The sequence below is a fragment of the Myotis nattereri genome (assembly GCF_964212035.1).
Source record: "Myotis nattereri genome assembly, chromosome: 8".
Classification (NCBI taxonomy): Eukaryota; Metazoa; Chordata; class Mammalia; order Chiroptera; family Vespertilionidae; genus Myotis; species Myotis nattereri.
In genome coordinates this window covers 13,546,759-13,569,540 of record NC_138083.1, presented here as the reverse complement: position 1 = coordinate 13,569,540, position 22,782 = coordinate 13,546,759, and the positions used below count along the sequence as shown (strand labels likewise).

The window sequence follows — 22,782 nt, the reverse complement described above, 5'->3', positions numbered from 1 at the left end:
GACAGGGCTACGGGAGTGAAAGCAGAAATCCACCAGAAGGTTGTCTGTGTCCGCCTCACCCCCAACAGACTCACTAAAATCAATAGGCAGAAATGAATCTTGGAGAAAAGCATAGCTGAAACCATATCAGGACATGAGTGAACAGATTTCCTTGCCCAGAAAGGCCTCGGGGGCACCACTCACCCCTACAAAAGTACTTGCTGCTCCCCCACCCTTAGCATAATGTGGACTATTTCTGCAGGGGTGAGAAGCATGGGAACATTGACTTCAGAGGTAGGCGGGCCTGAGCTGGAGCTGCTCACTGTGGTGATGACTGTGCTGCATGCTCGCACCTTCTACCCAAACTTCTGAGACCAGACTCTCGGGAAGGAAGGCGGCTGCCAGCACTTGGAAGGAGGCCTGAGCCCTCTCATGCACGTCCAGGCTGGTGGAGGTCAGCACGGCTCGCCCACTCAGGGTTTTCTGGAATGCGGATCGCTCTGTGAACATCTCCCATTTTCTACAGCAACACCTCTAAGCTCATTCTACAAAGGGTAACGTGTGTCACAGGCTGTAAGCTCTGAGCGAACCAATGAGACAGGGCTCTTACCTTTGTGCATCATTTGTCCTTTCTGTAGATTCAAGCTCTTGCTGCATTCTCCCCAGCTCATTTTTCAATACTGAGTTTTCTTCAGAAAGCCTATCCAACTTACTTCTGCATGAAAGACAGAAAAGAGAAAGAAGACTGGAAACTCGGGCACTAGGTGCCATATGCAGCCCACATCAGTCGGGTCTTGAAGTCGGAAGTCATGGTAGTCCTGCCGTCTACATTTCCCCTTCTCTAGATGACGGCACAGGACATACTCTTCCTTTTCCTTTCTCTCTATCCAGTGACAACATGCTACAGTTTGCATCTCCCCAGAGAGAAGCTACAGAAAGCAATGCTTTCTTAGCTTCCAAAATGGTCACACAACCAACAACTCACTAATATATTCAGTACCTTGGTCCCATTTACTCTGTGTTTACAGCTGACCTGTTCCTGCACCTGATAAACTCGAACTGAAATGTGAGTGTCTGTGGTTGGTACCAATGCACAATATTGGGTGTGAGTCCTCGGTTATTGCAGAGGATATCCGTCCTTCCACCAGTGAACTCCAGCATGGAGCTAAGAAACACAGGAATAAGAAGATCGAAACACACGGGCACATTTTCCTCCTTAGGTAGAGTACCTCCCCCTATCCTGTTCTCTGAGGCTACCGCACTGGGAGGAGAAACCTAGGAAGATGCCCACAGCGACTATGGAGAGAAACCTGGTATCAGGTGAATTCTTCCAGGGAGAAAAAGCAAGTACAAACAGCTACTATATGAACCAACTGTGTCTAAAGCCACCTTTGCTCTCTGATGACTCTAGAGTCTCTGCTTATATAACACCATCACTGTATGACAGATGAGCAACTTACCAGCAAATACCACAAATGAGGCGGCTAAAACCCATACTTGCTGCCCAGAGAATTTATTCCTGTTTGAAAAGCTACATTTAAAAAAAATCCTCACCTGAACATGTGAGGATTTTAAAAAAATATGTTTTTATTGATTTTAGAGAGAGAGGAAGGGAGATGGAGAGAGAAGAAGAGAAAAACATTGATGAGAGAAACACTGACCCCCTAGTGGGGATGGAGCCCACAACCTGGGCATGCGCCCTGACCAGGAATCGAACCAGCCACTTCTTGGTGCATGGGACAATGTTCAATCCACTGAGCCACACCAGCTGGGCCAGAGACTTTATTCTTAATACATGTTGGTCTGGCTGACATTTATTACCCCCAATAGGTCTCTGTCTGGCATTAGCTTGTAATGTTTTCAATCTAAAAATACTCAAAGCCACATGGTCTCATTAATGTGACAGTTTATGTATTATGGTTATAATATCAAGTACCTCTTTCATGGCTTCATTTTATCTCACAAGGAACTAAAGAGAAATATAAAAAAATAGAAATCACTGGAATTTTAAAAGCAGCAAAGGTTTTCAAGCAGGGAAGTAAAAAAAAAAAATGAGATCTGTGTTTTGAAACTGTCACTCTGGCTCCAGTATGGAAAACAAATTGATTCAAGGCAGGTATATGTGTGTGTAGTGGGGGAGGGAGGGGGGGAGATAAGGGGAGGGAAGCAGGGCATCTACTTCCAGCTTCCTAGATGTCAGATAAGCTGATGGTTGCCCCATCCCATCCCCCACACACTCACCAAACAAGTAGAATCTGTGTGAAGCTGGTCACACAATGTGTGACTGTTCTCTCTGAAGGTAATGGAAACCACCAAGGGCCCCCAAATAAAACAAAAACCTGGAAGCTGAAACCAAAGCTGTGAGCATTAAGTAACACAAAGCTGGGGTTACCCGAGGCCAGTGCCTATGTCAGCAGCATGGAGAAACTGCACAGTGGACAAGTGCATTAAGCCAGTCCCCTAGAAGGAGGTTAACGTGGTCCCAGATTAGTAGGCCCCCATTGTGGGCAAAAGCAATATGCATTCTTCCTGCAGAAAGCATCCTCTTCTACAGCTCCCAGGATTTCCAGAGATTAATATCACATAAACAGGAGCTCACAATCAAAAATCACCACAATATACATGGAAAAAAGCCACCTATGAGAGTCAGCAGGAGCAAAAACAACAGAATTAGACCCCACAGAAATCTTGGATATTGGAATCATCAGACACAAACTAAAGGTAAGTATTATGGAATGTTTATATAAGTAAAAGATTGAAATTTAAAAATGAACATGAATAAATTATCAAGAGAGTCCAGACAGGACCAAACAGAGTTTATGGAAATAAAAGAAAACCACAGAATTTTTGGAAATGAAAAAAGTCAATGTTAAACACTGAATGGGTTAAATGGCAGATTAGACACAATTGAAGAAAGAATTACTAACCTTAAACACAGAGATATGAAAAAAGTACCCAGAATGTGAGAGAGAAAACAGGATGGAAGATATGAAAAAGAGTTTAAGAAATGGAAGAAAAGAGAAAAGTTCTAACATCATTTATTTAATTCAAGAGGGTGAGAGGAGAGGCAATAGTTTAATAGCTGAGAGTTTTTTTAATATGTTTTTTCTTTTAATTGATTTCAGAGAGAGGAATCGAGAGGGAGAGATAGAAATATCAACGATGAGAGAGATCATTATCGGCTGCCTCCTGCACGCCACCCACCAGGGATTGAGCCTACACCCGGGCATGTGCTCTAAACGGGAACCGAATCGTGACCTCCTGGTTCATAGGTCGACACAACCATTGGGCTGGGCTGAGAGTTTTTTAAGACACAAATCTATACATTTAATAGGCATAATATTTTAAGTAAGGTAAGTTAAAAGGAAACCGCATCTATTCCCTACGGCCCAACAATTCCATTTTTAGGTACATCCCAACCTACATGCTCAAAAAGACATTTACGAGAACTTTTTCAGCATTATTACTCGTGATAGATAAACACTAGAAACTACTCAAATACTCATCAATGAATACATTGTGGTTAACTCACACAACAGGCTGCCATAGCAACACAAATGCACAAACTATAGGTATAAGCAAAAACCTGGATGAACCTCACAAACATATGTTGAGCCAAGAAAGACAAATACAAAAGAGTACACACTGTGTGAGTCCTTTACATAAAGTACAAAATTTGGCAAAAGTAACCTATGCGGTTAGAAGTCAGGATTTGGGGGCTCTGTTTCTTGTTCTGGTTGCTGATAGCATAGATGTGTTCAATTTGTTGACAATTCTTCTAATTGTGTATTTTTTTCTTGTGTATATAATAAAAAGTTAAAAATATACAACTAGCCCTGACCGGTTTGGCTCAGTGGATAGAGCATTGAGCCATGGACTGAAAGGTCCCAGGTTCAATTCCTGTCGAGGGCATGTACCTTGGTTGCAGGCTCGATCCTCAGTAGGGAGCGTGCAGGAGGCAACTGGTCAATATTTCTCTCTCATCGACGTTTCTATCCCTCTCCCTTCCTCTATGTAAAAAATCAATAAAAATTTTTAAAAAAAATATACAACTAAACACACAAAAGAAAAACTGCAAAATATAGAGATTTTAAAAGCAGCCATCCTGGCTGGTGTGGTTCAATAATTGGGCATCAACCTATGAACCAGGAGGTCATGGTTCGATTCCCAGTCAGGGCATATGCAGGTTCCATCCCCAGCGTGGGGGAGTGCAGGAGGCATCCGATCAATGATTCTCTCATCATTGATGTTTCTATCTTTTTTAAAAAATATATATTTTTATTGATTTTAGAGAGGAAGGGAGAGGGAGAGAGAGATAGAAGCATCAATGATGAGAGAGAATCATTGATAGGTTGCCTCCTGCCTGCCCCTCACTAGGGATTGAGCCCACAACTCAAGCATGTACCCTTGACTGGAATCGAACCCGGGACCCTTCAGTCTGCAGGCGGACTGAGCCAAACCAGCCAGGGCTGATGTTTCTATCTTTGTCTCCCTCTTCCTTCCTCTCTAAAATCAATTTTAAAATATATTATTTTTTTAAAAAAAGCAGCCAGAGGACTTAACTCAGATAACCTACCATAGTAGGCAGAATAACGGACTCTAAAAGATGCCCATGTCCTAGTCCCCAGAACCTGTGACTGTTGTATTACATGGCAAAGAGGAACTAATGTTGCTAATTAGCTGACTTAGGGAGAGTATCCTGAGTGATCCAGGTGGGCCCACTGTAATCACAGGGTCCTTAAATGTGGAAGAGGGAAGCATAAGAGTTAGTGTCAGGCCCTGGCCAGTGGTCTCAGTGGTTAGAGCATCGCCCCACGTACCAGAGGGTCAGAGGTTCCACTCCCAGTCAGGAACATGTGTCTGGGTTGCAGGTTCGATCTCCAATCCCAGTTGGGGTGTGTGCAGGAGGCAACCAATCGATGTGTCTTTCTCACATCCATGTTTCTCTCTCTCTCTCTCTCCCCTCCCTCCCTCCTTTCCACTCTCTGAAAAAGCTGTGAAAAAAATATCCTTGGGTGAGGATTAACAAGAGTCAGTATCAGAGTGATGTGATATAAGGAGGACCTGACCAGTCATTGCTGGCTTTAAAGATGGAAGGGGTCAGAAACCACAGAATGAGAGAATGAGAGCAGTAGCTGAAAAGGGGCAAGAAAAGAGATTCTGAAACTGTGACATCATAGACTGTGTTGTTTTAAGCCACTAGCTTTGTGGTGATGTGTTACAGCAGCAATCGGAAGCTAACACACATACAAAGGGACAACAAATTAGACACAGCACAAACTATTCAATGCCAACAAAGGAATCTCGAAGATACTGAACATGTACAGCAGACAGCTCTTGAACTGTTAACCTAGATTTGTATCCCTAGGAATACTCTCTTTCAAAAACAGACACATATTTGAGACACATTCAGACAAACAAAAACTGAGGGAATTTATTTGCAGGAGAGTCTCACTAAAAGAACTTTTCCACAGGCTCCACATCAGAAAGAAGGAACATGGTCCTCTAAGGAAGGCATGAGATACAGGAAGAAACAGGAGCCTCCACTGACCAGCTGAGGAGGATGCAATATCCGCAAACAGTAATCTCACCTAATATATTCCATCTGAATCGAGCCATGAGGAAAACAGGCACCCAAACTGAGGGCCAGTCTGCAACACACCTGGTGTTGAGTCTTTTAAAATGTGAATGTCCAAATGCCTAGAAAATACAGGATCTACCCAGACTGACTCATGAAAAAAACAGAAAATCTGAAAGACCTGTAACTAACTATTAAGGAGGTTTAATCATCATCAAACACCTCGGAACAAGGACAAGCCCAGGAAGCAGATGGATTCTCTGGTGGATTTCACCAAACATTGAAAGAATGAATAGCAATCCTTCTCAAACTCCTCCCAAATACTGAAGAGGAGGAACTACGTCCCGGCTCATTCTATGAGGCCAGCATTATTCTAATACCAAAGCCAGACAAAGACACTCGAGGAAAACTACAGACCAACATTTCTTATCAATATTGCTGCTAAAACCCTCAATACAACACTAGCAAAAATTACTGTTTAACAGGCACAGAGTTTTTGTTTGGGATGATGGAAGTTTTGGAAGTGCATAGTGGTAGCAATTGTGCAACACTGTGAATGTTTAACGCCACTGATTTATACACTTAAAATGATCAATTTTTACTGACAAAAATTAACTTAAAAACTGCAACACTGTGAATGTTTAACACCACTGATTTATACACTTAAAATGATTGATTTTTACTGACAAAAATTAACTTAAAAACTGATACACTCTCTTAGATGAAAGGAAATTAAAGAGATATGATAACTAAATGCATAGCAGAATCCTTGATTGGGTCTGGAGTGTATGAACAATAAAGAACATATTGAGCCCTAGCTGATTTGGCTCAGTGGGATAGAGCGGACTGAAGGGTCCTGAGTTTGATTCTGGTCAAGGGTACATGTCCGGGTTGTGGCTCAATCCCCAGTAGGGGGCATGCAGGAGGCAGCCGATCAATGATTCTTTCTCATCATTGATGTTTCTATCTCTCTCTCCCTTCCTCTCTAAAATCAATAAAAGTATATTTTTTAAAAAGTTTTTTTTAAAAAAAGAACATATTGAAACAATTAGGGATAACTGAACATGAAGTGTAAATTAAAAATAGCATTGAATTCATGTTAAATTTCCCATATCTGATCATGATATTGTGCATATATAGGAGAATGTCCTTGTTCTTACAAAATAGCATGCTGAAGTACTTAGCAACAAAGTGTCTGCAATAATGTCTGCAATTATCTCAAATTCATAAAAAATAAAAAGGGTGTGCATATGGATGTGCAGTGCAAAAGAGAGAGAGATGGAGAGAGGGGGTGGAAGGGGCGACAACCATCCCTGCTGTTCTCTAAACTGCTGGCAGAGATTCTTTCACGACCCAAATCTGGTCATGTCACTCTAGACAGTGGTTCTCAACCTTGGCTGCACGTTAGAATCACCTGGGAGTCTTGTTAAAATCCTGATTTCTGGGCCTCACCCTCCAGAAACTCTGTTTCTTTGTTACTAATGTTGTGGCCCCACCCCATAACAAAGACAGTGGCTATAAGACCACACACTGTAGTTGTGGCCAAGGGCCCACTGGCTGGGGGCAGACCTGCCCCCACAGAGCAGGAGCCGAGGCTGGGGGCCCAGCCTCGGGATAAAGGATGCTGGTGGTCTCCTGCTGGGGGTGCCTGCTCCCTCGGCTCTCAGTGGCTCCCGACACAGGTGTCCCTTCCTCCTACAACAACCTTCTCCAAAAGACACCAGCCCCTCGGTTTTGGGATCCGCCCCCGTCTCTTCACCCAACCACCCTCTACAGGGGACAGTACCAAAGGCTCCTCAAAAGTAATGGAATCCCACCCCCTTTCTTCTCCCTTCCTGGTGGCATTTCCTGGGAGTTCTTTAATTGCTCTGTGACCCATTTCCAACCTCCCTGCCCATATCCCATCCACCCATAACCCATCAATTCAGTCTCCAGCTTCTGCCAGTCAACATCCCGCACCTCTGCGGCCATCACTATGGCCCAGCCACTGTCACCTCCTGCCCAGGCAGCTGCAGCAGCCACCTCCCTGGCCCTCTCCTCCACTGCTGTGCCCAGTCCAGCCCCCAGCAGCTTGCTCTTAGGAGGCCCTCCCATTCCCATTAGAGCAGGCAACTGCCCACCTTCCCCTCGAACAGACTGTCTCCTCACACTGCAGATCCCTCTAACCCAGCGGTTCTCAACCTGTGAGTCGCCAACCTGTGGGTCTTGACCCCTTTGGGGGCTGAATGACCCTTTCATAGGGTCGCCTAAGACCATCGGAAAACACATATATAATTACATACTGTTTTTGTGATTAATCACTATGCTTTATGTTCAATTTGTAACAATGAAAATACATCCTGCATATCAGATATTTACATGACGATTCATAACAGTAGCAAAATTACAGTTATGAAGTAGCAACAAAAACAATTTTATGGTTGTGGGTCACCACAACATGAGGAACTGTATTAAAGGGTCGCGGCATTAGGAAGGTTGAGAACCACTGTTCTAACCTGAGGCAAGCCTCGTCCCCTGTCAGCCACACAGTAGGTCTCCTCGGCCTGATGGGGGCTGGGTCTGTGCCCTGTGGTCTTCCCAGACCTGAACCCCAGCCTTGCAGGAAACCCACAGCCTGAATTTGGGTTGACTCTTTCTATATATTCTCTTAGGATTTCACCACACATGCCTGTGTCCCTGAAAAATGGACCTGGTTTGAGTGGCGTGGCCTGTTTCCTCATCCTTTGAAGGGTGACACGTTTCCTTTTAACAAGGGACATGCGGGAAGCGTGGTGCTTCGCAGTGGGATGGAAGCTCCAAACATCTGTTTTGCTCCCAACTGCAACCCAAACTGTGCTGGCAGATAGCAGGTGCCCCGCAACACTGTTAAACAAGTGGAGACCCTGCTGAGATGAACTGTGACCAGCAGTGGGTCCGACAGGCTGCGGAATGCGCATGTCAGGGAAGCAGGAAGAGAACAGCGCAGCCTGCCAGGACTTGTCAGTGAGTGGCGGACCACTGGGGGCTGGGGTGGAGAATTCATATAGCACAAATCTGGGCACGTGTGTCTGTCCACGGAGAAGCATTTGAAAGGGACGACAGAGTGGGATTCCAGGCGCTGGGCTGCTCTGTGCCCGAGTCCCTGGTATGCGGCTGTGGACTCACACATGGAGCAGGTCCCCAAGGTGCTCACACTGGGCCCATGAGTGGCCTGTTTGTGGGGGACTTGCTATGGAACAGCCGCAATGGTAAGCTCATGTTCACACATTCATCTCATGCTTCTTGCCCCTGCTTTTTTTTGTTCATTCTCACTCAAGGATTTTTTTCCATTGCTTTTCAGAGAGAGAGAGTGAACGGGAGGGAAGGAGAGAGAGGACGAGAGGAACATTGATGTGAGAGAGACACAGCAATTGTTTGCTTCCCTCACACACCCCGACCAGGGATGGGGAATGAACCCACAACCCAGGTACATGCCCTTGACTGGGAATCAAACCTGTGTCTCTTCCATGCCCAGGCCTAAGCTCTAACCCCTGAGCAACACCGGCCAGGGCTCCATGCCCTTTTTGAGGTACAGCACCACCCCTCTATGGATAAGGAAACTTGGAAGTCAGGCCCACAAACAAGGTCCCACATTGTTCAGGAACACCCACCTAAGAGGCAGGAGCATGAAGCAATGCCTAGAGGGCAGTGAACGGCCCCTTCAGGACAGGCAACTCCCGGAGGAGGGAGTGCCCAGGGACCTCTAGCACGCTAATATTTTCTTTGTTAAGCTGGGTGGTGTACTGACATTTACTCTTTTAGGTTTATCATAACTCCTACATTACCTTTGATTTTTTTCAATAAAGCAACTTGTCCATGGTCCCAGCTAGAGGAGCTGGCGCCTGAGCTGGAATGCAGATCTCCCCACACGCCTGTGATCACGCTCAGACAGCCCACGTCTGCTGTGAACCAGGATCACCCGCTTGGACAAATGACACAGGACCCCAGACAGCTTCCATCTCCACATGAAGCAGGCACCTCCCAATGGCTCTGCATGCGGAGCAGTGACCATGTCACTCAGTCGCTGTGGCATGCAAGTGCCCACACCTCCCAGGGCAGCCCTGTCTCCCGAGGAGCCAGAAGAGCACCTGCAGCATCAGGAAAGACCTAGAACTCCAGGCTTCTGAGAAAGAGCATGTGCCGGCCTGAGTCCCTCAGGAGAGCCTGGAGGAGGACCTGGCTGCACACCTGGGCTCTCTGTACCTTGCCAACAGACGGACATCTCCAGGCCACCTCCCCACCTTGGGGTGCCCCTGAAGGCACCGGCTGCAGCAGTCTCAGGGCCTGTTGGGGCACCGTGCCCAGCCCTGTCGCTGTAAGCCCACACACAGCAGCAGAGGGGCACTTTCCTTAATGGACGGCCTCCTCTGCTGCTGCCCCAACAGCACAGAAACCTGCCATTCAAGGACAATGCCTGGTACACACACTGGTGGGCGCAGTGGTGCATCCCGCTTAGTCACATGGAAGAGGGCGCAGGTGACCAAGGATGAAAAGAGGCTCTGGGCACAGTGTCTTGTCTTGTGACACCACCAAGAACTTCCTAAGGACAAGGGCAGGGGACACCAGAGCCAGCTGAGATAGCCCTCTGCTCCCTCCTGGGAGCCTGGTGACCTGGGGGTGCCTGAGGTCGAGTTCGGGCTTAGGACCCCTGCACAAGCACCTCGTCAGCAGCTGCGAGCTGGTGGGGGGGCTGGGGGGGGAGGCACATGTGCAGTTAGTGAGAGGTTAGAGGGTGTAACTTGCCATTCTGAAAATGGGAGACACCACACCTGTTGTTTTCTCTTGAATCTGCTTTTTTCTCAAGAGCCCGAATAACATCTTCCAGGTACGGAAGTTTGGTTTTCATGTCATTCTTCTCTCTTTCAGGGCCACTTCAGCCTCTGCCTCCCCCAGGGCATCGAGCTCTTCCTGCCCAGCCACCCGGGGCCAGTGAGCCTGGGTGGGCTCGAGGTGCCCCTCCTGGCCTTTCCCCACTGTGCTGCAGCCCCACTCCAGGGTGGTCTCACCGCACTAGGCCTGCCCCACGGTCCCAGCAGGGGTTGGCTCCCTGCTCAGGTTCCCAGCTTGCTCCTTGACAACAGCCCATTGCCTCTTAGTGTCCCCCTAACCTACCCTCTGGGACTCAGTCTACCCTCTGTTCCCTGGGTTTCAGGTTGGCTCAGGCCGGCTGGGCCATCAGAAGGCACTAGGTCCTCGGGGACCCCTCCCCTGTGGTAGCAGAAGCCACCTTCTGGGGTTGAGCACACTCCAACTGCATTCTCTGAGGCTGACACTCTTTAAGGGTATTCTGGTGCCAGGGCAGGGGCTGGGCTCTGCCTGGGGCCACCATGGCTAGGCTGCTCCCTTCTGCCTGCACCGAGGATCATGGGATCACCTGTACCCTCCTATTCACCACCTCACATTGCTGGCCCAGCCTTCAAGAAGGCTCACAGCCTCTCTGCTTCCAGGCAAGGCTTTCCATCTGCTTCCTAAAGGTGAGCTCCAACCTCACGGGCAAAAGACTTGCAGAGCTGTGCCTGCTCTTCACTCATCCACACCTGCAGCTGAGTGGCTGCTGTGTACAGCGTGTGAGGCTCTCCCTTTCCCTTTCTTCCCTTTGCTCCTTCTCCGTGTCAAGCTGCTGTCATCTCTCTCACCTGCAGCAGATGTTTCCGCAGCATCCCTTCCTTCTGCTCATGTTGTGTGAATAAGTTCTTACAGTGGGAGGCCAGCTGGGCTTCCATCCTTGTGAGCTTTGGGTTCAGCTCAACTTTGGCCTCTTTTCTATAGAAACAGGAGTCACAGGCCCTGCAGCTGCAACTCTAAGCCCCAGAACTCCGGTCTCGTTAGAAAGACTACAGGCTTTTCTCCTAGCCTCAGGCCTCCTCTCTGCTTGGCTGGCTCTATCCCCTCTCACTCCCAGGGCTCCTGGGCTTCCCAGGCCCTAGGACTCTTAGAGAGGCCGCAGGACTGTCTCTCACTATGGCTGGGTTCCACATGCAGAAGCTAACACAGATGCCATTCACCCGGTGGCTGATGAATGCAAGTTGATTAAAAATGAACAATTAAAATTCAGTCCCTTAGTTGCCCAGGCCACATATCCATGCTCAGCAGCATGTGAGGCTGGCGGCGGCCTTCGCACCCAGCAGACACAGGGATGTCCGCGTCGCAGGAAGTTGCGGACAGCCCGGCCTGGTCTTAGTCAGCTGAATGAAACGCACCCGCAGTCAAACTGCCCTGGAAAACTCTGTCAGGGGCTGAGCCTGAGGCCTTGGCAGCTGGGAGAACTGAGTCGAAGCTGAGATGAGGGCCACATGAGGGCACCAAGCCTGGGGCAGGAGTGCTCTCTGCTTCTGCCAATGAAGGCCTGAGCCAGACGGACGGTGAGCAGCAGGAGCTCCTCCCAACAAAGGCATCTCGGGCTCGAGATGGGAAGGATGGGCAGGAGGGCACCGCCCTGCCCTGATCCTCTGCTGCCTGGTGGGGTCTGGAGGGAGCTTTGGCCCCGTATCACACAGCTCTTGGGTTTCAGAGAAAATAACAAAGCTCAGGGGAAGCACGTGACTTAAAAATGACTTATCAACCCGGCTGGTATGGCTCATGCACCAAGAGTTCACCAGTTCGATTCCTGGTCAGGGCACATGCTCAGGTTGCTGGCTCAATCCCCAATAGGGGGCATGCAGGAGGCAGCTGATCAGCGATTCTCTCTCATCATTGATATTTTCTCCATCTCCCTTCCTCTCTCTCTGAAAAATCAATAAAACATTTTTTTAAAAAAAGACTTATCCCCTCCAGAAGTGTCAGCCAGTCCCTGCAGGCCCGAGGGTGTCGTCTGGAGTGGAGGGAGGAAGGCAGCACAGGCGCACCTTGACCAGCACCTCCCCCCTCACCCAGTGGGAGGCATGAACTCCTCAGGAAGGGCCCTGACACCTGCACTCAGTGTGCTGACTGGGGGCATGTCCACTTGGCAACAACATCGGCACCCAAACAGGTCCACACAGAGCCCCCCACGAGGGCAAGTGTGTGATGGGCACCTTCTCCGGGAGTCGTCCGCTCAGCTCTACGCCAACATGTATGGGGTGTGGCCATCCTCCCCTGAGCTGGGAGGATCCAAGACTCCACGCGGGACAGGGAGGGCTGGCTGACCAGCACTGAGCCTGCAATAACTAGTTGCTACTAGTTACACTGTAACACAAAAGACCACATTCCAGTTTTCCAAATAAGCCTTTTCTCTCCTGTGCTCATATATTTTAGCCTTTTCAAGAATCTCACTAACCCAAATTAATGGTTCTTCCCATTGTTTTAGGGCTTTTAGATCTCTTATCCATCTCCCCGTGTGCTACACCACCATGTCCTAGGAAATTAGAACAAGATATTAAATGATGAAGAACATACTGCCTTTGCTATATCAGACAAGTCTGAGGCAGAAGGTGAAAAACACTGAGATAAAATTCTACAAGGCAGATTGTTTCATGGCCTAAGCTCTGGTTAATACACGTCAAATCTGAAGTAAAAATCCTTATACGATGGCCTGATCTGCCAGTGCTCACCCATCTGCCCTGAGAAGAACCACCTGGTTTACAGGTGCTGCCCTTCTGCACAGTGTACACAACCCAATTTCACATTTTGGTTCTTGGCAAGAAACCCCAGACATGAAATCCTGCCGGGACAGGGAGCCGGACCTGAACTGCTGCAGCTCCTGCTGATGCCTCTGGCGCAGCTCCGCCTCCAGCTGCTCCTTCTCCCGGGCCAGCTGCTGCGCCAGGCCAGACAGCGCCTGCGCGTAGCACTGCTCCATCTCCGCCCGCTTCAGCTCGAACGTCCTCTCCAGCTCAGGGCCCTGGCTTGCACTCTGCAGCTGGTCCTGCAGGACTTGGATGACCTCCTGAGATTTCACGTGGAGCTTCTCCAGGTTGGCTTTCTGGTCCTCCAGCACACTGACCTCACGCTGGAAAGCCTGCTCCATGTCTTTTCTCTTATTTGCAAAGTCCTTTTTCATCATCTCAATTTCTCTTTCATAGCAGCTTACCTGAGAGGAGAAATATGAGCAATGTCGATCAGGAGGTCCCCAAAATGACTCACTGACAATACAACACAGAAGTATGAGGCTGCCAAGTGGCACCGAGAACAGAGAGCCTAGACCTGCTGAGGCACAGGGGACAGCCACGCCAGCAATGCCTACGGCTCCCCACGGGCCCAGGTAGCGACAGGCTTTACTTTTCCCAGTAACCTTCCACCAGCCCCACGAAGCAGATCCAGCAGGTGGGGATGGGAGGCTGGAGGCAGCTGGGCAGGTGCCCGGCCGGGAAGCACGAGGAGGGCTGAGGGTGTGACAACACAGAGAACAGGGAGCCTTCATGAGGTTGGCAGGGCAGTTCTGAACTCCTTGGTGGCTCCAATGGGAAGGAATACTATCCAGCCATGCGCAAGGCTACTACAGCAACTGCCAGCTAATACCTCCAGGGAAGCCACAGGCATCACTGCAAGACAGAGGTGGCCCCGCCTCGCTGCTACTCAAACTCAGACACCTGACCCCTGATAACAAGTCATGGACACAGGCCCTTAGCAAAACCCACACAATCTAATAACAGAGCAGGAGGCCTGGTCATCTGAGAAGACAGAGCTGGCCAGGCCATGAGGCCATGAAGTACCCCACCAAGGGTAAGTCCCGGGGTTATTTTAGTGTAGAACAAAGCCAGGAGCTGTGATTCCCCAAAGACAGAGCAAGCAGGGAGGGCGGGCCTCAGCAGAGCCTTGTGACCCTCCAGACACACATAACCCCATTCCCTCCTCCCACTATTAGTTATTCCTTATGTCCAACTCCCTCCAAAGAGGGCTTGAGGTTGAACGTCGATTTTATTTCCCTTTCCCCGCACTTTCCTCCCCTGAGCAGGCTTACTCTGGAGCAGGGGGGCCGGGCGGACGTGTGCAGGTAGCACAGTGAGCGAAGCTTTCAGGCATGCAGCAGGAATTACCCAAACCTCCCTGCGGCCTCCCCACCCCTCCTGACCTTGGTCTCCAGCTGGATCCTGAGGTCTTGGTAATGTTCCTTCACCTGCTCCATCATTATCTCCGTTTCTAGACTCACGGGAGTGGAATCGCCCAGGAAGGAGATGATGCCTGCAAACAAGGCCATTTCTGTTTATGTTCTGCTCGGGTGCCCTGGATCTGGTCCACACCCTCCCATCCGGCATTTGGACGGCACTGAGAATTCCCCCGGATTTCCTCCACCACCCAGGACAGCGCACAGCCTTCCACGAGCACCTTCTGCTGGCGGTGAGGGGAGGCCCTTGCGGGTTTCCACAAATGGTCTGTTCTGCTCCATTCTCAAAGTTGGAGCTCTGAGAAATCAACATTTTGAGTCTTTGCCAGAACACAGATTACTCCAAGATATAACTAGGAGACTCCCTGCAAGATTTGCCAGGCCCTTCCATTCCCGAAAAGATGCTGCACATGGTACAGGTATTGCACCCTAAATTGTGTTCCCTGACCCAGGTACACAGAAAACCTGCGAAGACAAAAAAAGTGTAACCTGGAGCACAGACAAACCTCCGTGACAGTCAGTGCTTTATGATGAGGCATGTACACCACACATGCCCCACATACAGGTCATGTGGGGTTTCAGCAAATAAGTCAGGAATGGAGTGAAATGCTTGTGGAGTCAAGGTTCTGCGAGATCACAGGAAGCGACATTTTCTTTTCTTCTTTTTTTAAATATATATTTATTAATTTCAGAGAGGAAGGGAGAGGGAGAGAGAGAGAGAAACACCAATGATGAGAGAGAATCACTGATCGGCTGCCTCCTGCTCACCCCCTAATGGGGATCAAGCCCGCAACCTGAGCATGTGCTCTTGACTGGAATTGAACCAGAGACCCTTAGGTCCACAGGCCGACGCTCTATCCACTGAGTCAAACCAGCTAGGGCGGGAAGCAACATTTTCTTCCAGAAGATCCTCCTCACTGACAATGTCAGATATCTGGGCAGCTCATTTTAATGGGCCACCTGTAGGCCCACAAGTTCTGCCAGCTCTCCAGGGTACCAGGCATTCCAAACATTGTGTATGTGGGGGATACACCACAGGGTTCCCTCTGAATGTGGGAGTTGGCCAGTGCCAAGGTTTCATCTGTGCTGGTCCAGGGGTCAGAAAACCGAGAGGAAAATACATATTCCCTAATCGCACCATCTCCCATTTCCCAAATCATTTTCCATGAAAAAAAACTGACAGACTCAGAGACATGGGCTGGAAAGCCAAGATAAGCACCCCAGGAAAGAAGGCAATTCAATGCCCTGACAGCCAGAAGCTGCCATCTGGGTCTGGCCAATGGGCACAGGTAAATGGGCACCACCAGGAGCTGCTCCAGCTGAATGCCCTGAATGCCCGGCCACCATAACCCACATGGCCTCCTCTCTGTAACGCCGCCATTGTGACTGTCCCCTACGGCAGCAGCCAGACCCCTCCTCCCTTGAGGAGGCTGATGGAACCTCTACAACCAGATGCAGGGGTGAAGGGGAAGGAAAAGGCCCCAGCTGGAGATTGTTTTAGTTTTATCAGTGACACACAAAGTGGGGGACGGCTTAGAGTGCCACATCCTCAGACCTGGACAAGGACAACACCGGCATAGGACCCCAGCTCTGCGTGCCCTTCGCTACAGAACACCTGGCTCCTGATGAGAGTCATACACCCTGTGCAGCTCAGCCTCCACCAGTGCCCACCTGGCCGGACATCACACCTGGCCGGGGATCTGGTAACACCCGATGAGCTGGCCACACCCTCCACCCACCCAGCTGAGGGCAGTCGGGGCTATGGGTCTAGGAAGCCAGCAGATTCCACTAAAGAAGCTGCAGGTGAGGGGTTTCTTTAGCCGCCAAGAAAGCTGGGCCCACGTGCACAGAAAACCCACGCGGTTCCTGTGGAGGTTCCCATATGACTCTCTTGAGCACACACTTTCTTGTTTTATTAAGTAAGCTTTTCCCAAGCAATATGGGAAACTCTTGAGTGCTCTCGGGGCTACAGATGGGAGCCTGTTCTCTGAGGAGCTGTTTGATCGATGGAAGCAATCAGGTTGCTGGGGCAGTCCCTGTGGTCCTGACTCCCAGGGGCAGCAGCAGGCGTGAAGCCACATATGTCATGTGACCCTGCATGGCACCCGCCTGGACAATTGCCAGGAAGGGTAGCAACCAGCCATAACCACCCTGTCCTCCAAAAGGACCACAGAAACCTCAAGCATAGCTCCGGCATCTGAAACTCCACCCCAGCCTGATCTCAAAAGGAGCCCAAAAGCACTTAACCACACACAGGGAGGGCCTCAGGGCCGCTTGGAGCCCGGAGCTCATCCCAAGTCTATGGCTGGTTTAGGAAGCATGAAGCCTGGTCTTTCTCAAGTTACAGCTTCAACATGCAGCTCTGTGCTGAGCAGGTGGGGGCACTTCCAGAGTGTAGCAGGGAATAAAAACTTTATTCTACTCGACTAACCATGAAATGGAAGTAGAATAAAATGTACAAACAAACTGATAAAAGGAGCTCCCCCACTGAGTTTCCTTATAAGCACACTGCAGGCATCAGCAGTCCCAGCTCCTGCTTGTACAGAAATGGCCTTGACCACGACTTCGGTTGACGCAGATCGTCCGACTGCAGGAATCTGCTGGCACTCGCGGTTCCAGTGTGCTGACAACAATGATCCATATCGTGACCAGCAAGGGCACTGCCCGCACGTCCACGGCCCCTCCTCCTGACCGCTTTGTCCTGCTTCCTGCTCCCTCCCCATAAAGCTCCGCCTGCACCGAGAGGCTGAGGTGGGCTTGCCTCGAACTCCCCATTTTCTCAGGTGATCGACACTTGAATAAACCTCTTTCCCTGTTCACCAGCATCTGTCTCATGAGTTTGGCTTTCTTGGCAGTAGGCAGCCAGCCTGGGATTTGGCTTCAAGAGCTCGAGGGAGATGCTACCCACATAACCCAGGCGGTGAACACCAAGTACGGTCCACTCAGTCCACGCGAGGCCCCTGTGAATACGGGGAGTCCCCGACACAGTCACATGATTTAGTGCCTTCCCTTCCTAAGAGCTGTCACAGACCTGTGACAACCCCCCTGCTCACCCCAGAACCCCGCTTCCCTTTTCTAGATGACCATCTCTGCATCTGGCCCGTGCTGACCACTCCCCTGGATCCCCGGGGTACCTCTCACAACACTGGAGAGTCACTGGATGCACCTACCCTACGGTCATGCATCCTACTCAAATGGTAAAGCCCTCGCCCTCCTTGACCTCTCTCTGGGCTCTGGGTGTTGTGTCAACCTCTAGCCTTGGGTTACTGGCCCTTCTCCCACAGGCGGCAGTCGGAGGGGCACGTGACCACCTGGAGGCTGGGCTGGGCCTGATGTGCTATGAAGCCGGCCTGCCCAGCACTGTGCTCCCTGGAACCAAAGGCGGCCTGTGCAGCAGAGGTAGGTAGAAGCCCACTGCCCCCCCCACCATCCCCAGCAGGAGCACATCACTGCCACATCCCAGGACTCGGCTCCTACCTGCTCGGCCATGTCGAGAGAGCAGACGTCCATTTGGCTGTGCATGGGGCTGACCGCGCCAACTCTGAGGCAACCGTGCCCGCAGACCCTCCACCGCAGCCTGCAGCTCATCGTTGCTGTCCTGCAGGTCCTGTGGGGCAGAGCCAGACACCTCTTCCAGATACTGTGACCACTGGCATGGAGATTGGGCCACCCAGGGAACAGCTAAGCCCAGTGCTGGAGCAACCAGCTGGGCCTAAGTAAGCCACACATTTTGGGGGCAGGGGAGGTCCTGAAGACCTGCCCACAGACAGGCAAAGGTGTGAGGGGTTGGTGCATGTCTCCATCCATTTGGGATGCTATAACAAAAATACCACATTGGGGGCTTAAAAACAACAGAAATTTCTCTCTCAGTGTTTTGGCTTCCTTTTTAATCCTTACCTGAGGACATGCTTAAAGAGAGGAATAGAGAGAGAGAGAGAGAGAGAGAGAGAGAGAGAGAGAGAGAGAGAGAGAGTTATGTGAGAGAAAAACATCGATTGATTGCCTTCTGTACATGCCCAGGCTGCCGATCAGACCTGCACCCCACGTATGTGCCCTGACCGGGAATCGAACTGGCAACCTTTTGGTGTACAGGATGACACTCAACCAACTGAGGCACTCTGGCTGGGCAAGCTCTCAGGGTTTTGGAGGCTAGAAGCACTAATTAAAGCACTAATCCCCTTCTCTGGGCTCACCCTCACAACCTCCCAAAGACCCCACCTCCTAACACCATCACGGTGGGGGAATAGGGTTCAACGTATGAATTTAGGGGAACACAAACATTCAGTATGTGGAAATACAGAAAAAAATCTGCATTTGGGGTTTCTGACCAAGGATATGCTACTCCATTATGGTGTCCACTCAAGACAACAGTGAAAACATTTAACTGCAAATAATCTCTAAGGAGGATCTGACTAACCTTTTACACTCCCTTTTACCAAAGGCAGCCTTGCCAAGAGAACTGAGGCTGACAGAGGGGGAAAAAAAAAAAGCTAAAATGATAGTTAGATAGAAAGGGGATTTGACAAGGGAAGGCATGGTTTCCTTGCTAACAAATGTCCTGGTTAAAAAATAAAAGGAAACTCCAAGCAGTGACTTTGAAAAGACTGGGTGATGCACATCAGGGAAGGTACAAGGTTACCTGTACTTCTGGAGACTGACTTTAACGTCCTCAGCCAAGAGGCAGAGACCCCAGCCCCTCTGCCAGTACACCAAGCACCCAGATCTAGGTCTGTGATACCTCGTGTAAGAAACCAGGACGCCGTGGAGAAGTGACTGGTCCAGGGCAAGTGCAGGTAAAGTACAAGATGAGTCTGCAGCACCTTATGATGCTAGAAAGTATGGAACTAACCAATAAAACAAAACAAATGATGGAGACATATCTCAAGGACGTGGCTGCAAGCTAGAAGACACTCCCATTGGCCAAATCTTACACAATTTGAGCTCCAAAATAATTAGACATAGCAATGAATTACAAACTACTGGGGGGGAATGGGAATTCATGAGTCCAAGCCAATAGATATCTAGATAGATAGATAGATAGATAGATAGATAGATAGATAGATAGAAAGAAAGATCAGACTTCTCTGGCTTTCAGTAGAATGCCAAGGGCCACTGCCAGATGTAGGGAGTGGGTGCTGAAGTTGGAAAATTGTCATTTGCAATCATCATGGTAAAGACTGGAGTGGGCAAGAATTATCAATGGATACTAAATCCAAGGAAAATATAGATGAATAGCAGGATATTGCATGTTCTTAAAGTGCCTCCCCACTGCTGCTTACTAGTTACTACCAGTAATTATACAGTGGAAAAATCAGGTAATGCCTTGACCAAGAGAACACAATTAACATCACCTATGCTGTCCAGCTGAGAATGTGTAACTTCAACTTAATCCAAAGGAAGTATCAGAAAAACACAAAATGAGCCCAGCCGGTGTGGCTCAGTGCACCAGGAGGATGCAGGTTCGATTCCAGGTCAGGTCACATGCCTGGGTTTTGGGCTACATCCCCTGTGGGGGGAGGTGCAGGAGTCAGCCGATCTATGTTGATGTTTCTCTTTCATTGATGTTTCTATCTCTCTCTCCCCCTCTCCCTTCCTCTCTCTTTAAAATCAATTTAAATAAAACACCAATTTTTAATAAAAGAAAGAAAAACACAAAATGAAAAAGTTTCTATTAAAAGGGAGGGGGGATTGTACTCTTCAATAATATCCATGTCAAAGACAAAGAAATGTGCAATATCCTGAATGTGTCCTTCCAAATTCATACGTTAAACCCTAACATTCTATGTGATAGCATTTGGAGGTGGGACCTTTGGGAAGTGATTAGGTGATGAGGATGGAGCCTTATAGGAGACCCCAGAGAGCGCCTTCATGCCCTTCCGCCATGTGAGGACACTGAGAAAACAGCCAGCTATCTGCGACCAGGAAGAGAACGCTCCCCAGACACCGAATCTGTCTGCAACTTGATTTTGGGCTTCCCAGCCCCCCAGAACTGTGGGAGCTAAATTTATGCTATTTATAAGCCCGGTCCCCACCCCATTCTACGGTATTTTTGTTGTAGCAGCCTGACTAGACTGAGACAGACTGTTTCAGACTAAAGGATGTTAAACAGTTACTAGGAATATTTTCATTCTGCAGTGCACTGGAAAGCTGGCTCTCCAGGAAGAAAATCCCAGAGCTGTAGCTTTTGCACATTTCTATGATCCCACCATAGCCTATTTCAAGTATCAAAGGTTTAACAAGAAGCTAGCAAAATTCCTGAGCATTTAACAATCAACTCTAGTGCACCTGCACACCACTTCAAGGTTTTAGGATTAAGCCTGTTTTTGGGAAATGCACACTGACCTGTTTAGAGGTGGAGGGCCATGATGCATATAACTTACCCTCAGATGTTCAGAAAATAACTATGTTGATGCATTCACATCAGGATGCATGCATGTTCACACACACACACACACACACACACACACACACACAGTGAGCAAGTACACAATGACAGAGCAAACAGGGTAAACAACAGGTGAATCTGGGAAAAGGGTAATCTGTATTCCCTGCATTACTTTTACTTTTGTAATTTTATGTATTAGAAATTATTTTCAAATAAAAATTTTTTTAATGCATTAAATGTTAGTTTGAAATAGCAAAAAATTAGAGGAAAAATTTCTAAACAGATTAGCACTAAAATGTAAAATATTTCTGCTGATGTTTCAAAAACTAAAATCTCAAGAACCAAATGTGAAATGAGTAGCAGTTATTTGAGTAAGAGAGTCATGCTAAAGAAAGACGGAGTTTATACTTGTTAGAAAAATCCGGTGGATTAAAGCAGCGATTTTCAACCGTTGTGCCACAAGAATTTTTAAACATGAATACCTATTTAGTCAGGGGCACTGACCTCTTTTCCTTAAAAAAAAAATGGCAATAGTCAACACAATAGCTATCTAATGTGAATGAATCAAAATTATACCTATTTTTTTTTGTCAGATTGACAAAAATATATTTTTTGGTGTGCCACAGAATTTTAGTAGCTTATGTGTACCATGAGATGAAAAAAGTTGAAAATCGCTGCACTGAAGGAACATGAATTAATGGTTACTTGTAGGTTCTAAGTCTTTGCAACAAGCTTAAAGGGAGGGAAAAGGCACAGCATGGAGCTACAATTCCAGCAGAAGGTTGTGTGGCACTTCCCACCTGTGTGACAGCCCCACAACCCTGACCCTCCACACAGCATCTGGTTCAGGAGGGGGTGACACCACTGACCACACACAGGATTCTCAAAAGGGCACCCAGGACTCAGGGTTTGCAGTGGAGGTGAGAACACAGGGAAGGAAACAGCAGATCACGTCACACTCCAGAACAGCGTGCCTCACCTTTATCCTCTGGTGTTGCCAAAGCAATGTGAAGCAGGAACAAAAGTCAGTTTTTACTTTAATTTGGAGAGAGACCATTAAGAAGTGAATTATGCCCGACTAGTGTAGCTCAGTGGTTGAGCATCAACCTATGAACCAGGAGGTCACTGTTTGATTCCTGGTCAGGGCACATGCCCAGGTTGCAAGCTCAATCCCCAGTAGGGGGCATGATTCTCTCTCATTACTGATGTTTCTATCTCTCCCTCTCCCTTCCTCTCTGAAATCAAGTGTGTGTGTGTGTGTGTGTGTGTGTGTACATATATACATGTTTTATCTGTTGGGGGGGGGTCTTCGATCATTTTAAGAGTGTAATGGGGTCAGCGCCACTAACATTGTTCACCATCTCTGCCCTGCTCTGCACTGCAGTGTCTCCAATTAAATGGACTGACATCGGTAGGTTTGGCCCAGGACATCTAAACACTCAACAACAGAAAACACGATGAAGCTTTACATGGTGCCTGGAGACACAGAGGGGCCTGCGGAATTGGTGCTGGTCTAATGACTTGGCCAGCCCATGTGGGGCTAAACACAGGGGCTGTGCAGGCACGTCCTGTTCCACCTCCTAGCAGAACAGGAGGCTTGGAGGACTCTGTCAGCCACATGCAGGCCCAGAGCAGAGGCTCTTCCCGCTCTGCTAGAAGGATACTCCTGACACCCATGCTGGACCACTTCGTGTGGAGGTCAGGAGTGTGCCCTGCCAAGGATGCCAGGCCACTCCCAGGCAGGAGGAGGAGGGATGAAGCCTGCATACCACCACCCAGGTCTGAGCCAGACAGACCCTG

At 48.9% G+C, this 22,782-nt stretch overlaps 1 protein-coding gene across 1 annotated transcript in view; it reads right to left on the bottom strand.

Moving 5' to 3' along the window:
- The window catches only part of NINL (ninein like), a 109,285-nt gene that overhangs the window by 15,831 nt on the left and 70,672 nt on the right, over positions 1-22,782 (bottom strand). Inside the window, exons 14-17 of the mRNA XM_081098037.1 lie at positions 18,075-18,204; positions 14,565-14,674; positions 13,237-13,583; positions 590-694 (exon numbers count right to left, since the gene is read on the bottom strand). Coding sequence (XP_080954163.1) covers positions 590-694; positions 13,237-13,583; positions 14,565-14,674; positions 18,075-18,204 — 692 coding nt within the window. The remainder of the gene's footprint in view (positions 1-589; positions 695-13,236; positions 13,584-14,564; positions 14,675-18,074; positions 18,205-22,782) is intronic.